Source organism: Salvelinus namaycush, chromosome 17 (genome assembly GCF_016432855.1).
Source record: "Salvelinus namaycush isolate Seneca chromosome 17, SaNama_1.0, whole genome shotgun sequence".
Taxonomy (NCBI): domain Eukaryota; kingdom Metazoa; phylum Chordata; class Actinopteri; order Salmoniformes; family Salmonidae; genus Salvelinus; species Salvelinus namaycush.
The window spans coordinates 14248145-14263608 of record NC_052323.1 but is presented as its reverse complement, the minus strand read 5'-3'; the positions used below and the strand labels follow the sequence as shown (position 1 = coordinate 14263608).

The following is a 15464-nucleotide window of genomic DNA, read 5'->3' as shown; positions in this document are numbered from 1 at the left end:
AAGCAGTATCTCCTACATCTTTGTTGCTAATGATTTTATACCTACTTCTTGTCCCCTGCTGATTTTAGTCAGTCATATAAGCAGCCAGGTATTTTGTTTTTGAATTGAAAGTGTCTTCTTTGTGTCGGTCTCCTCTCCTGCCAGGGATTTGAACCAGAGTGCCTGTACTCTGGCGAGAACTTTAACAAAGTGCTGACCACTCTGCTGGGAGTCAACTTCGCCACCCAAGGTAAGTCGAATGACTGTTGGGCCTTATTCAGGAGGATGCAGAGCTACAAAACAGTCGGATAGAAATGCACTGGGTTAAACAGACATTCCTACTCCACACATTATTTCTATTTTTAAGGTGGTAAACATTGTACCCCACTGAATAAGACCATACATAATGAGCTTAAAGTTTAGGCCCAAATAAAATGTACTCACCTGCCTTCATTATCATGCAATATTGTAATCATTTTCCTGTAAGCTCTAGTAGAAAACTGAATCATTTTACAGCTACGCATTAGTGTGTGAAGTGTGTAGTGCTGAGACTCACAATGACCACACTCAACGTTGTGGTTTAAAATACACTCTGTCTTGTGTGTGTAAAATGAATATGCATGTGTCATTTTTCGCTGGATTGGTCCCAGTAGGCCTGGTGAATCTTAAAAGGTGCCCTGTTCACAGACAGCTGGCATGGCTGTGTGTCTGTTTCTAAGGGCCTCCTGCAGAGTACCATATTTACTCTGATGACTACCATGGCTCTCATGTCCTACTGAACATGCCTTGCTCTTTTCTGTAACATTGCATTAGAAGACACCTGGCTCAGCTTGAATAAGACGGTTGTAGGAAGGGAATTTACATGGCAGACAGCTCATTGTCAATATGATGAAATGGTATTTCATGTCAAAGCAACAGTGTAGCTCGGCTGTAAGACATTCACGTGATATACAGCAAGCTGACACAGTCACTCCAATCGATACACTGTCTGACTTTCTGCTAGCGCAAAGCTTTTGCTGCTAATTCTAAAAGCCATCACTTGACTGTATCCAATAGTGTCGTTATGTGTTTGAAGTTGTCTTAGCGCCAATCCTCATCAGAGAGCATCGATGCTAAAGGCCGGAGCATGACGATTGGACCAGAATCTCTCGCTCTCTCAGCTTGAAATGGAATAGTCTTCAAAATGTCTGTCTAGTGCTATTGATTTGGGCTGGGTTAGTCATATGCTCTTTAATGGGTTCGAGAAGAGGCATCTCTCTCTGTGTTTCTGCTTATCATGATCCTCTGACAGGCCTCAGTACTGTGTCTCTCTCCCTGTGTTTCTGCTTATCATGTTCCTCTGACAGCCCTCAGTACTGTGTCTCTCTCCCTGTGTTTCTGCTTATCATGATCCTCTGACAGGCCTCAGTACTGTGTCTCTCTCTCTGTGTTTCTGCTTATCATGATCCTCTGACAGGCCTCAGTACTGTGTCTCTCTCCCTGTGTTTCTGCTTATCATGATCCTCTGACAGGCCTCAGTACTGTGTCTCTCTCTCTGTGTTTCTGCTTATCATGATCCTCTGACAGGCCTCAGTACTGTGTCTCTCTCCCTGTGTTTCTGCTTATCATGATCCTCTGACAGGCCTCAGTACTGTGTCTCTCTCCCTGTGTTTCTGCTTATCATGATCCTCTGACAGGCCTCAGTACTGTGTCTCTCTCTCTGTGTTTCTGCTTATCATGATCCTCTGACAGGCCTCAGTACTGTGTCTCTCTCCCTGTGTTTCTGCTTATCATGATCCTCTGACAGGCCTCAGTACTGTGTCTCTCTCCCTGTGTTTCTGCTTATCATGATCCTCTGACAGGCCTCAGTACTGTGTCTCTCTCTCTGTGTTTCTGCTTATCATGATCCTCTGACAGGCCTCAGTACTGTGTCTCTCTCTCTGTGTTTCTGCTTATCATGATCCTCTGACAGGCCTCAGTACTGTGTCTCTCTCTCTGTGTTTCTGCTTATCATGATCCTCTGACAGGCCTCAGTACTGTCTCTCTCTCTGTGTTTCTGCTTATCATGATCCTCTGACAGGCCTCAGTACTGTGTCTCTCTCCCTGTGTTTCTGCTTATCATGATCCTCTGACAGGCCTCAGTACTGTGTCTCTCTCCCTGTGTTTCTGCTTATTATGATCCTCTGACAGGCCTCAGTACTGTGTCTCTCTCTCTGTGTTTCTGCTTATCATGATCCTCTGACAGGCCTCAGTACTGTGTCTCTCTCCCTGTGTTTCTGCTTATTATGATCCTGACAGGCCTCAGTACTGTGTCTCTCTCCCTGTGTTTCTGCTTATCATGATCCTCTGACAGGCCTCAGTACTGTGTCTCTCTCCTTGTGTTTCTGCTTATCATGATCCTCTGACAGCCCTCAGTACTGTGTCTCTCTCCCTGTGTTTCTGCTTATCATGATCCTCTGACAGGCCTCAGTACTGTGTCTCTCTCTCTGTGTTTCTGCTTATCATGATCCTCTGACAGGCCTCAGTACTGTGTCTCTCTCCCTGTGTTTCTGCTTATTATGATCCTGACAGGCCTCAGTACTGTGTCTCTCTCCCTGTGTTTCTGCTTATCATGATCCTCTGACAGGCCTCAGTACTGTGTCTCTCTCTCTGTGTTTCTGCTTATCATGATCCTCTGACAGGCCTCAGTACTGTGTCTCTCTCCCTGTGTTTCTGCTTATCATGATCCTCTGACAGGCCTCAGTACTGTGTCTCTCTCTCTGTGTTTCTGCTTATCATGATCCTCTGACAGGCCTCAGTACTGTGTCTCTCTCTCTGTGTTTCTGCTTATCATGATCCTCTGACAGGCCTCAGTACTGTGTCTCTCTCCCTGTGTTTCTGTGTGGTTGTGTGCACGTTCTGACAGTGCAGCTGCAAGAAGTATTGGTGGCCAGGCCATGAGGAGGGAGCTGCCGACTACAGTACAGGGCTTGTCTGGGCATCTCACTGCATGTGTAAAGGGATGTGGAATACTCACCCCCTCACAGCTAAGAGAAACGCAAGCATTCCTTCTATACTGGCCTGCCGTCTGCGCTCTTTTTTTCTGCAGTTGTAAAGGGATGGGGAATGAGGGTGATGTCCAGGTTGGCACTGACTCTTGGCGGTGCCCTAGAAATAGTTGGCTGAACCAGTATGGATATATGTATGGAGTGCCCTCCAATTGTTAAAGGAGAACTCTGAACCACCAAAGCACACCAGTCATTTTATATCTGGACAGGGCTTTCCTATAGCCTACATGACCAGATCTACCTTGGAAAATGTCTTTTTTTTATATCTCTATTCTCGGGTCTAAAAGGTTGAATAAAAACATGATCCTGGTGCTTTTTCCTCCTGTCATTTCCAGACTGTCGCAATACCTCTGCCAATCTCTCTTTATCAATTCTTATTATAATAGTCTGTGTGACTAATAGGATATATAGCTAATCCTGCCTTCCAGATGGTTGGTTCTCTATCAAAACATGTATAAATCGCTTGGTGATGATCTGCTCCTATATTGAAAGGAGATCAATTGAAGGTTCTACTCCAGGACACTTTCCCTCGTTGGATAGTGGATGTAGACTCGGTACCAGCCGACAAGGATGCAAATGTTTCATTTTAAAGTCATGTGTTGGTTCATTTAGAAAGTATTCGCTGTCACCTCCCGACATCGATCCAAGTATTGATCTAATAGTACACTGCTCAAAAAAATAAAGGGAACACTTAAACAACACAATGTAACTCCAAGTCAATCACACTTCTGTGAAATCAAACTGTCCACTTAGGAAGCAACACTGATTGACAAAAATTTCACATGCTGTTGTGCAAATGGAATAGACAAAAGGTGGAAATTATAGGCAATTAGCAAGACACCCCCAAAAAAGGAGTGATTCTGCAGGTGGTGACCACAGACCACTTCTCAGTTCCTATGCTTCCTGGCTGATGTTTTGGTCACTTGAATGCTGGCGGTGCTCTCACTCTAGTGGTAGCATGAGACGGAGTCTACAACCCACACAAGTGGCTCAGGTAGTGCAGTTCATCCAGGATGGCACATCAATGCGAGCTGTGGCAAAAAGGTTTGTTGTGTCTGTCAGCGTAGTGTCCAGAGCATGGAGGCGCTACCAGGAGACAGGCCAGTACATCAGGAGATGTGGAGGAGGCCGTAGGAGGGCAACAACCCAGCAGCAGGACCGCTAGCTCCGCCTTTGTGCAAGGAGGTGCACTGCCAGCGCCCTGCAAAATGACCTCCAGCAGGCCACAAATGTGCATTAGATGGCTGGTCTGGGATCAGTGTGTGCTAGTTAAGGTGATGTGAGGTGATTCTGTCAGCTAGGCACTGCAGACATCTGTGTGCCCACTGTCCCTTGGGGACTCCGCAGAGCGAACAGCTTGCATTGAAACACATTGTCATCAACAAGCTGCTAGCACTGCACAGACCAATGCTTCAACATTGGTCTGAAATCCATTTAACCTGACGACTGAAGTGTGTGTGCCAAAGACAAGTATTTCTGTCATCTCATCTGTCATGAGTAGTGTAATTGTAGAAATGAAACAGTGATTTTGTACTTGATTAAAATAATTGTAAGTTGTCGTATTCATGATATTCAAGGACAGACTCACAAACATTTATATAACCTCCGAGTCCTTTGCAGTCACATTGCTACATGGTGGATCATAATTAACTATTTAAGGTGTGTGTGTGTGTGTGTATTTTCTCCTCCACAGACTGTGGCACTGAGAGGTCATGTCCCCAGTCCGGCACACCTGCTCCTAGCCAGTCAACCACCTCACACACCTCTTCCAGGTCCAAGTCCCTGCGCAGACAATCCAAACCAGCGGTAAGGTCGCACGCACGCACACACTGTCACATTAGTCGTTTGTGTGTCATTCCGTGTTTGTAAAAGGATGACCCTGACAGTGAAACGGACCTAATTGGAACCTTTTTTGTAGCAAATATATTACAAATATATTCACACTCCTGTACGCCTGTCCTGAACGGCTTGTACACTCGGCTCACAAATTACATAAATGCATAATAAATCAAACTTTCCTGATTGGTTAGATTGTATACGAGTCAGTAACTGACAACTATTCTACGCAACCAGGAGATGTCGGAGAACGGCGGAGGCGGGCTGGTGCTGGTGAAGGCGCGCTTCCAGTTCAAGCAGAACAACGAGGATGAGCTGTCTTTCAACAAGGGAGACCTGATCAGTGTGTCGCGCCAGGAGGAGGGCGGCTGGTGGGAGGGCTCGCTCAATGGCAAGACGGGCTGGTTCCCCAGCAACTATGTCCGCGAGGTCAAGCCCTGTGGTGAGTAGGGCTGGGAAAGAGTCTGTGGTACCATGCTGGACAAACACCAGACTAGATTATGATGCTTAGCAGAACACCACCACTCATTCTGTGTGCTGTTTGCTGCTCTGTAACTTCGGCCCCGACTACCTTACTTCTTGCAGATAAACCTGTGTCTCCTAAAGCATCTCAACTGACCAAGAACTACTACAGTGTGGTGAGTGGGCCCTCTCCCATTGGATCTCCCTTTTCTACAGCTCCATATGCACTGGGCCACTACAGCTTCGCTTTGCGGAACAGTTTAGGCTGTGTCAGCGTTTCTGTCTCGAATAGGATGTGGGTTATTTAAATGATCTTTCTCAGGTGGTGCAGGACATCCTGGAGCATGAGAGGGAGTTTGTCAAGGAGCTGCAGACAATGTTGAGCTGTTACCTACGACCTCTAAAGGCCAGCGACAAGTAAGCTCAGCGAACAAGGATGGGGGTCAATTCCTTTAGATGCAAACTGTTTAGATACATTTTGAAATACCAGTTACTAAAGAGTCTTGTGGCATTGTGAATCTCTCCGAATGACCCATGCAACATGCCGTTGTTTTTAATGGGTATATCTGTTCTACTCATTGTAATTCTATGTTCTCTGCTGTGTGGTGTCCAGGCTGAGCATTACAGACAGTGGCAGTCTGAGTGGTAACCTGGAGGAGATCCTCACCTTCCAGCAGGGTCTGGTTCTTGCTCTGGACGAGTGCACCAAGTAAGTGTACAGTGCATTCGGAAAGTATTCAGACATTTTGTTACGTTGCAGCCTTATTCTAAAATGGATTAAATCGGTTTTTGCCCCTCATCAATCTACACCCAATACCACATAATGACAAAGCAAAAACATTTTTTTATACATTTTTGCCAATGTATAAAAAACATTTTTTTAAAGGAAATATCACATTTACAATTGTATTCAGACCCTTTACTCAGTACTTTGTTGAAGCATGATGATATAAGCTTGTCACACCTGTATTTGGGGAGTTTCTTCCATTGTTCTCTGCAGATCCTCTCAAGCTCTGTCAGGTTGGATGGGGCGCGTCGCTTCTCAGCTATTTTCAGGTCTCTCCAGAGATGTTCGATCGGGTTCAAATCCGGGCTCTTGCTGGGCCACTCAAGGACATTCATAGACTTGTCCCGAAGCCACTCCTGCATTGTCTTGGCTGTGTGCTTAGGGTTGTTGTCCTGTTGGAAGGTGAACCTTCGCCCCAGTCTGAGGTCCTGAGCCCTCTGGAGCAGGTTTTCATCAAGGGTCTCTCTGTACTTTGCTCTGTTCATCTTTCCCTCGATCCTGACTAGTCTCCCGGTCTCTGCCACTGAAAAACGTCCAAACAGCATAATGCTGCCACCACCATGCTTCACCGTAGGGATGGTGCCAGGTTTCCTCCAGACTTAACGCTTGGCATTCAGGCCAAAGAGTTCCATCTTATTTTCATGAGACCAGAGAATCTTGTTTCCCATAGCCAGCGAGACTTTAGGTGCCTTTTGGCAAACTCCAAGCGGGCTGTCGTGTGCCTTTTACTGAGGAGTGTCTTCCGTCTGGTCACTCTACCATAAAGGACTTATTAGTGGAGTGCTGCAGAGATGGTTGTCCTTCTGGAAGTTTCTTCCATCTCCACAGAGAAACTCTGGTGATCTGTCAGAGTTATTGGTCACCTCCCTGAACAAGGCCCATCTCACCCGATTGCTCAGTTTGGCCGGGTGGCCAGCTCTAGGAAGAGTCTTGGTGGTTCAAAAATTCTTCCATTTAAGAATGATGGAGGCCACTGTGTTCTTGGGAACCTTCAATGCTACAGACATTTTTTTGGTACCCTTCCCCAGATCTGCGCCTCGACACAATCCTGTCTCGGGGCTCTACGGACAATTCCTTCAACTTCATGGCTTGGTTTTTGCTCTGACATGCACTGTCAACTGTGGGATCTTACATTGACAGGTGTGTACCTTTCCAAATCATGTCTAATCAATTGAATTTACCACAGGTGGACTCCAATCAAGTTGTAGAAACATCTCAAGGATGATCAATGGAAACAGGATGCACCATTAAATGTATATAGTATGTATAAGCTGGAAATACAGGCCTAAGCGTTGTTGTTCACTAGTTTTCTCCATTTGGGGGAGGGGTGGTAGGGTTGGAGGATAATAAAGGAAATATGTGTGTGTGTACCGTTCAAAGGTTTGAGGATACTTAGAAACTCTCTCTCTATTCTGGTTAGAGCCAGTTTGCGCTGTTCTGTGAAGGGAGTAGTACACAGCGTTGTACGAAATCTTCAGTTTCTTGGCAATTTCTCGCATGGAATAGCCTTCTTTTCTCAGAACAAGAATAGACTGACGAGTTTCAGGAGAAAGGTCTTTGTTTCTGGCCACTTTGAGCCTGTAATCGAACCCAAAAATGCTGATGCTCCAGATACTCAGCTAATCTAAAGAAGGCCAGTTTTATTGCTTCTTTAATTAGAACAACAGTTTTCAGCTGTGCTAACATAATTGCAGAAAGGTTTTCTAATGCTCAATTAGCCTTTTAAAATGATAAACTTGGTTTAGTTAACACAACGTGCCATTGGAACACAGGAGTGATGGTTGCTGATAATGGGCCTCTGTACGCCTATGTAGATATTCCATTAAAATCCGTTTCCAGCTACAATAGTCATTTACAACATTAACAATGTCTACACTGTATTTCTGATCAATTTGATGTTATTGTAATGGACAAAAAATGGGCTTTTCTTTCAAAAACAAGGACATTTCTAAGTGAACCCAAACCTTTGAATGTTAGTGTGTTCCTGTTTTTCAAGTTTAATACATTTGAAAAACCTGTTTTCGCTTTGTCATTACGGGGTATTGTGTGTAGATTGCTGAGGATTTTTATCCATTTTAGAATGAGGCTGTAAGGTAACAAAAGGTGGAAAAAGTCAAGGGGTCTGAATAATTTCAGAAGGAACTGTGAGAGAGCGTAATGAGGAAACAGTGGGGGCACTGCTCGTTGAGGCAACTGAATTGGTCCAATCACATTAGCCTAACGCAATGTCTAATCGGTCCCGTGTGGCTCAGTTGGTAGAGCATGGCGCTTGCAACGCCAGGGTTGTGGGTTCAATTCCCACGGGGGGACCAGGGTTCAATTCCCACGGGGGGACCAGGATGAATATGTATGAACTTTCCAATTTGTAAGTCGCTCTGGATAAGAGCGTCTGCTAAATGACTTAAATGTAAATGTAAATGTAATCTTTGTCACTACACTTTCTGCCTACTCAGCTGTTTCTATCAGATATTCTGGGGATAATTGTATTTGTTGTGATGTACTTGTAACTGACAAAATAATGGAAACACTTGAGTAAATGAGGAATACAAAGTATATTGAATGCAAGTGCTTCCACACAGGTGTGTTTCCTGAGTTAATTATGCAATTAGCATCCCATCATGCTTAGGGTAATGTCTAAAAATGCTGTGCAGGCCATTATTTAGGCTTCCATGGCTATGCCCCAATAGGATGACAATGCCCCCATCCACAGGGCACGAGTGTTCACTGAATGGTTTGATGAGCATGATAACGATGTAAACCATATGCACTAGGCCGTCACCAGATCTCAAACCAATTGAACAGTTATGGGAGATTCTGGAGTGGCGCATGAGACAGCGTTTGATCATCAACAAAGAATGGTATCACATCCTTCCAATAGAGTTCCAGACACTTTGCCAATAATCTATGCCATGGCGTAGTGAACCTGTTCTGGCGGCTCGTGGTGGCCCAACGCCTTATTAAGACACTTGTTGGTGTTTCCTTTATTTTGGCAGTTACTTGCAGCTCTAGATGGTATGGCCTCAGGTTTCTATGCTCCCTCTAGTGGTCAATATGTAGAATGGAATCTGAAACTAAACATACAGGAACAACCCAACTGTTGACCTAGTAACTAACACACCCACTTCTCTCTGTGTGTTGCAGGGTTCCAGAGAGCCAGCAGCGATTGGCTGCCTGCTACCTCAACCTGATTAGTCAGATCAGGAGGCTGTACCGGTCATACTGCTCCAGTCACCCTTCTGCTGTCTGCGTACTCACTGACCACAGGTCAGTCCTTACTGGTCTCAGTTCTGCATGACATGCATCTGCATTTGATTGACATTTCACTGCAAATTAACATGTCCATCAGTTTAGTATTGCAAGTCAAATGTAATGTCTTTGTGGATAACCATAGGCTATAGAAGAGTAGTTGCAGTTTCTCTTTGAGCCACTAGGAGTCATACTTTCTCTGGAAATGTAGAGACGCAACAGAGCGGTGTCTCAAATAAAATTGTATTAGTCACATACGCCGAATACAACAGGTGTAGACCTTACAGTGAAATGCTTACTTACGAGCCCCTAACCAACAGTGCAGTTTCAAAAAATATGGATAAGAATAAGAGATAAAAGTAACAAGTAATTAAAGAGCAGCAGTAAAAAAATCAAATGACAATATATACAGGGGGTGCCGGTACAGAGTCAATGGGCGGGGGCACCGGTTAGTTGAGGTAGTATGTACATGTAGGTAGAGTTAATTAAAGTGACTATGCATAGATGACAACAGAGTGGCAGTGGTGTGGGGAGGGGGGTGCAATGTGAATAGTCTGGGTAGCCATTTGACTCGATGTTCAGGAGTCTTATGGCTTGGGGGTAGAAGCTGTTTAGAAGCCTCTTGGACCTAGACTTGGCGCTCCAGTACCACTTGCCATGCAGTAGCAGAGAGAACAGTATGACTAGGGTGTCTGGAGTCTTTGACAATTTTTATGGCCTTCCTCTGACACCGCCTGATATAGAGGTCCTGGATGGCAGGAAGCTTGGCCCCAGTGATGTACTGGGCCGTTCGCACTACCCTCTGTAGTGCCTTGCGGTCGGAGGCTGAGCAGTTCTCATAACGAACAGTGATGCAACCAGTCAGGATTTCTCGTCCGTTGTGAGTGACCTTTTTTAATTTGTAGCCTCCTCATTCATATCCCCTCACTACAATCAGCCGGGCCCTGAGGCTCTGAACAGTTAATCACAGCGCTGTCCATCACACGCAATGTAGTTGTAACGAGCAAACAGAGCAATGAATCAAGCGGTTGTGTAATTATTATGTTAGTAACGCAATTAATCATGTACACTATTGTGGAACTGGTGTTTCCCCCCCCCCCCCCCCCCCCCCCCCCCCCCCCCCCCCCCCCCTCGGTCTCTTGCTGCGTAATTGTTAATGTGAAAACATGCACTGCAGAGACAAGAGAACACTGTCATGACACATACATACAAACACACACACACACACACACACACACAGGAAGCTGCACACAGGATATCTATAGTTGTGGTTATGTTCCAGGCAGGTGAGGCACTTTTGATTTCACACTGAACTAATTAGCATCTTTCATACTGTGGGATCCTTTTCAGCTTTTTTCTTTCACTACCAAACACATTCAACAAATCTAGATTTTTTTCCCATGGTAGAATATTTTCTCTGTCTCTTTACATGGTCACCCAGCAGTAAAACTGTGTGTGTCTCTGTCTGTTGTAGTGAGGAGCTGGGTACGTTCATGGAGAGCCAGGGGGCTAGTACGCCAGGCATCCTGACCCTGACCACCAGCCTGAGTAAACCCTTCATGAGGCTGGACAAGTATCCCATCCTGCTGCAGGAGCTGGAGAGACATATAGAGGTACATTAGGCCTCATCTGGAGCCAACATAACTCTCTATAGGCCCATCTATGGATCCGTATGCAACTGAGATTGAACTCACCTCCGCTGTTCCAGATAGCACTCCCCTACAATGCCCAAATACCATTGATATACCATGAATTGATATCCCTCCCAAACGTGTTAATGTAGATTTGATTTCTATATTTTTAATTGGGTATTGTGTAAGATATAAATTATTTAAATGTTTATAATTTGTTGACTATCTTGCAGGAGGCCCACCCGGACTACAGTGACATCTTGAAGGTTACGGTGGCTTTTAAAAGCTTGGTGGTAGGTACAGAACCCCTGTGGTTCCTCATGCAATGTTTAGGTAGACATGGTCCATAGAGATTAGCCGTGTACACTGAGTACTGTATCAACTCACAAGTCTACAGTAGCATCATCTAGTCTATATTACCTAACACACTACCAAGAATCATCACTGTCTGTCTTGATGAAAGCACACCTAGCAATTTGAAACTACTGAAGGCTGTCCTTCTCAGAAGATTGGAGATGTTGCTTGTATATAGTTCTTATGTTTCCAAACTGAGATGGAGCATCACATAAAAGACTGTCTTCCATGAGAGAAATTCTCAAGATGATACGCCCATCTCGGTTGTTTTAATTGAAAAGAAAAAACGATCTTGCTTCCTGTGTAATATGTCCTCAGTGAAATTTTTTTTCCAATCGTGGGTTGTGGACTGAAATAGCAGCATGAAACACCGTTTTCTGTTGGAGCAGTAGTTTGAGAGGCAGTTTCCACAGTGTGGCTGAGAGTTTGCGGGGAAGCGTTGACTCACACCAACCAGTGTAGTAGTCCCTTGAGGTGTGTATTTGAGCATATTTTGGGTCCACCAGCCCTATTTACGTGAACCTGGTTGGTGTTGATTTGTCATTTTGTCTTTGAGAGATGGGGAATCCCCCTTCTGGTCCCGGTAAACTGTTCTCTGTAACTCACCTTTGCACGATGCACAGTTCTTTTATACCTGTTGCAGCATTGCCATATCATGGACATTTTTACATTATAGTGTGGAAATGCTTACTAAACCAGGCTTAAAACCGCTTTTATCTTATGGTTAATCTGTCCACCACACATTAACAGTGTTTCAATTTCTCATATGAACTATACAGTAATGGACACCTCTCCTTTCAGACCCAGTGTCAGGACCTGCGGAAGCGTAAGAACCTGGAGCTACAGATCCTGTCAGAGCCAGTGAGAGGCTGGGAGGGAGACGGCATGAAGTCTCTGGGTCACGTGGCCTACATGTCCCTGGTCCACATGCAGAACGGGACCAATGAGGTGAGAGCAACAGATACAGGTGTATCCCAATATTAAGTGTTAGGATCTGGGGAAGGTAAGCCTATCCTAGATCTGTGTGTAAAGGCAAGTACCCAGAGAGAGTGCTACAGACCACCTCCGAGACGGTCAAAGTTCAAAATAACAATGTTTTGAGCAGTATGAACGGTGGTTAGGCGAATAACGAGAAAAGTGAGGTAGACCAGTTACATTCTCTGCTTGACGACCAGGAAATACAATTGTTGCCTGTTTGTTCACTCACAGGCGTAGAATTGATACAAGGACCTATTTCCCCAGAATTATATTATTTCAGCTCCTGTGAATAGCATTTCCAAATGACTGAACGTGCCATTGCCACATTATTTGGCACAGATAAGATTGTTTCCGTCGAACACATTCTGGAGATCAAATTGTATTAGTCACATGCGCTGAATACAACCGGTTAGTTGAGGTAGTATGTACATGTAGGGAAGAGTTAATTAAAGTGACTATGCATAGATGACAACAGAGAGTGGCAGTGATGTGGAGGGAGGTGCAATGCAAATAGTCTGGGTAGCCATTTGACTAGAGGTTCAGGAGGGTTATGGCTTGGGGGTAGAAGCTGTTTAGAAGCCTTTTGGACCTAGACTTGGCGCTCCGGTACCGCTTGCCATGCAGTAGCTGAGAGAACAGTCTATGACTAGGGTGGCTGGAGTCTTTGACAATTTTTAGTGCCTTTCTCTGACACCGCCTGGTATAGAGGTCCTGGATGGCAGGAAGCTTGGCCCCAGTGATGTACGGAGCCGTTCGCACTACCCTCTGTAGTCCTATAGATGAGTCCTATATGCTGATTGCCACCCCCTCTCATACGTTATGCCTATGTTAATCAAATATCTAATTTCATTATGAATCGGAAACCCCAGACTGGCCATATATAGAGTGGAAAGCCAGTCCCGCTCCCCCGCAGTGTGGTTTCTGTGTAGGGGTCGACTGTGAAGATCTGAAAGCTGACAGGAACAATTATCTGGCTGTGTTTTGGCCCGATTGAAGCACCACCTGACGCCAATCTAACATCTTTCAAACCTATTCCCTGTTGTCTTGATCTTTTTAACTTAGCTGAAATATTGTGATTTGGAATTCACATTCGATGTCAAATCAAAAGTATTCGCCATGTACACAGTTTACAGCAGGGATAAAAGGTGCACCGAAATGCTTATGGGCTAGCTCCCTCAACAATGCAGTACATGTGACAGGGATTTTCATGTCCCATTGCCCGAGTTCCCAGACACTCACCTGTGTCCGTGGGTGTCGTTGTGTGATTGATTCTGTGACGCTGCGTGTGTGTTCCCCATAGGAGAAGGAGGAGCGCTACCTCATGCTGTTTCCCGGTGTGCTGGTCCTGCTGTCTGCTAGTCCGCGCATGAGCGGCTTCATATACCAGGTAACCTAATGCGTCCCAAGTATTGCACTCAATCTGGGGAAGTGTGTCAACCCCCCCCCCCCCTCTCTCTGGCCCCCCCCAGGGAAGGCTGCCGCTGACAGGCTCCACAGTCTCCAGGCAGACGGAGGACACGGAGAACGGCCACTACACCTTTGAGATCACAGGTACCGTAGGTTAGCGAGGGACCCTTGAGTCATTTAGCAGACGCTCTAATCCAGAGCGACTTACAGTAGTGGGTGCATACATTTTCATACGCTTTGGTGTTGTCTGCAGTTCCATCAAATAGATACGTTCTAGTGATTTTTGTGATCAGTGCCAAGGATTGGGTTTCCTGTGAATGGCCTATATCTTAACACACTGGTCCTGTTGAATAGATCAGAGGTCACTGGTCCATTACACTCTACACGTCAGTGGGTTGAAGGTCAGTAATGCAGTTGCGCCTCATTTTTAGTGAATCAATGGAGGATTCCTTGACATCCCTCTTCCTTGACATCCCTCTGATAGAGCAGCTTCCTATTATATTATGTCATTCTCATTCCAATGTCTTCAGTACAAACTGTGTAAAAACCTTGATTCGTCTCGGGTTTAATGATGCAGTAACTCATGACGTTCACTGAGGGAAAGGGAAACGACGCTACATTAATGAATTACGTGAAATTATGCATCATAGCGTTTATGCAATGCTATCAAAACATGCCAGGGCTGCAGGGAGAACCACTCCTCCTAGTTGTCTTATATACTTGCCGCAGGACACAGGCTATGATTGGCTAACATTTTTTTATAATTTTTTTAACCATGACACCATAATCCAGTTTTTCATCCAGTCGCGACTCGCCAGCTGTCATGGTGGACGTTTATGATTCATGCCAGGTGCCCTACATGTGGGCTTTACGAAACGTCTTGCTAACAGTTTTACCCAGCCCTATCTCTAGGTAACCTAGCCTGAATCTTCCCTGCAAAGTGCAACCCACTGAAGTGTGTGTGTGTGTTGCAGGAAGCACGATGGATCGCGTCACAGTGTTCTGCAGTAACCCCCAGGAGCTGCAGGAGTGGCTGGACCATCTCCATGCCTACAGCGAAGGAGCCAGCCCCGTGGGCACCATTATCAAGGTAAAGACGTGGCACACTGTTCATGATTTCTTTTTGAAAAGATGCAGAAAGTGCCGTTGCGTAGAGAATGTTCACTAAACAAAATGGCTGTGCTGTATTTCCCTCTAGACTTAGTATCATAGTATGAAAACATCTACACCACTTCACATGTATCCAGAACTCGCATTGCGCTGAACCATTTGAACATCCACTGTACTTCACACATGGCTGGCACTTGCATTGAACCTCACACATCTCATCTCTCTGACTGAAAGCCGGTCAGTATGCTGGGCACCCCCACTCACCTGCCCAGCTTCAGCACCCCCTGCCAGGCCAACCGGGGACCCCTGGAGCCCCCCAAGACCACCAAGCCCTGGTCCCTGAGCTGCCTGCGCCCCGCCCCACCTCTCAAGCCCTCCGCTGCACTGGGCTACAAGGAGGTAGGCCAACCCAGACCTACAGAATATCCATCTATCTCTTTGTTCTTCAGTCTTGATACCTGAGAGGTGCAGGGTTTTGTTCCAGCCCAGCACTAACCCTCTAGAGTCTGGAGCTATTCAGGTTCTTGATGAATAGCTGATTACTTGAATCAGGATATAGTGCTGGGTTAGGACAAAAGCCTGCACCCACTAAGTATATTCGGAGCCTGGGGTAAAGAGCACTGCTTTGTCTTTTACAGTAACATGAGT

General features: G+C 45.6%; 1 protein-coding gene across 2 annotated transcripts in view; it reads left to right on the top strand.

Moving 5' to 3' along the window:
* LOC120062319 (rho guanine nucleotide exchange factor 6-like) overlaps positions 1-15464 on the top strand; it is a 30795-nt gene that overhangs the window by 8206 nt on the left and 7125 nt on the right. For both annotated transcript variants that reach the window (XM_039012196.1, XM_039012195.1), the window contains exons 3-16: positions 145-229; positions 4699-4811; positions 5079-5283; positions 5427-5479; positions 5626-5720; positions 5917-6012; positions 9232-9354; positions 10811-10949; positions 11201-11260; positions 12123-12269; positions 13600-13686; positions 13769-13850; positions 14681-14796; positions 15051-15215. In XM_039012196.1, coding sequence (XP_038868124.1) covers positions 145-229; positions 4699-4811; positions 5079-5283; positions 5427-5479; positions 5626-5720; positions 5917-6012; positions 9232-9354; positions 10811-10949; positions 11201-11260; positions 12123-12269; positions 13600-13686; positions 13769-13850; positions 14681-14796; positions 15051-15215 — 1566 coding nt within the window. The remainder of the gene's footprint in view (positions 1-144; positions 230-4698; positions 4812-5078; positions 5284-5426; positions 5480-5625; positions 5721-5916; positions 6013-9231; positions 9355-10810; positions 10950-11200; positions 11261-12122; positions 12270-13599; positions 13687-13768; positions 13851-14680; positions 14797-15050; positions 15216-15464) is intronic.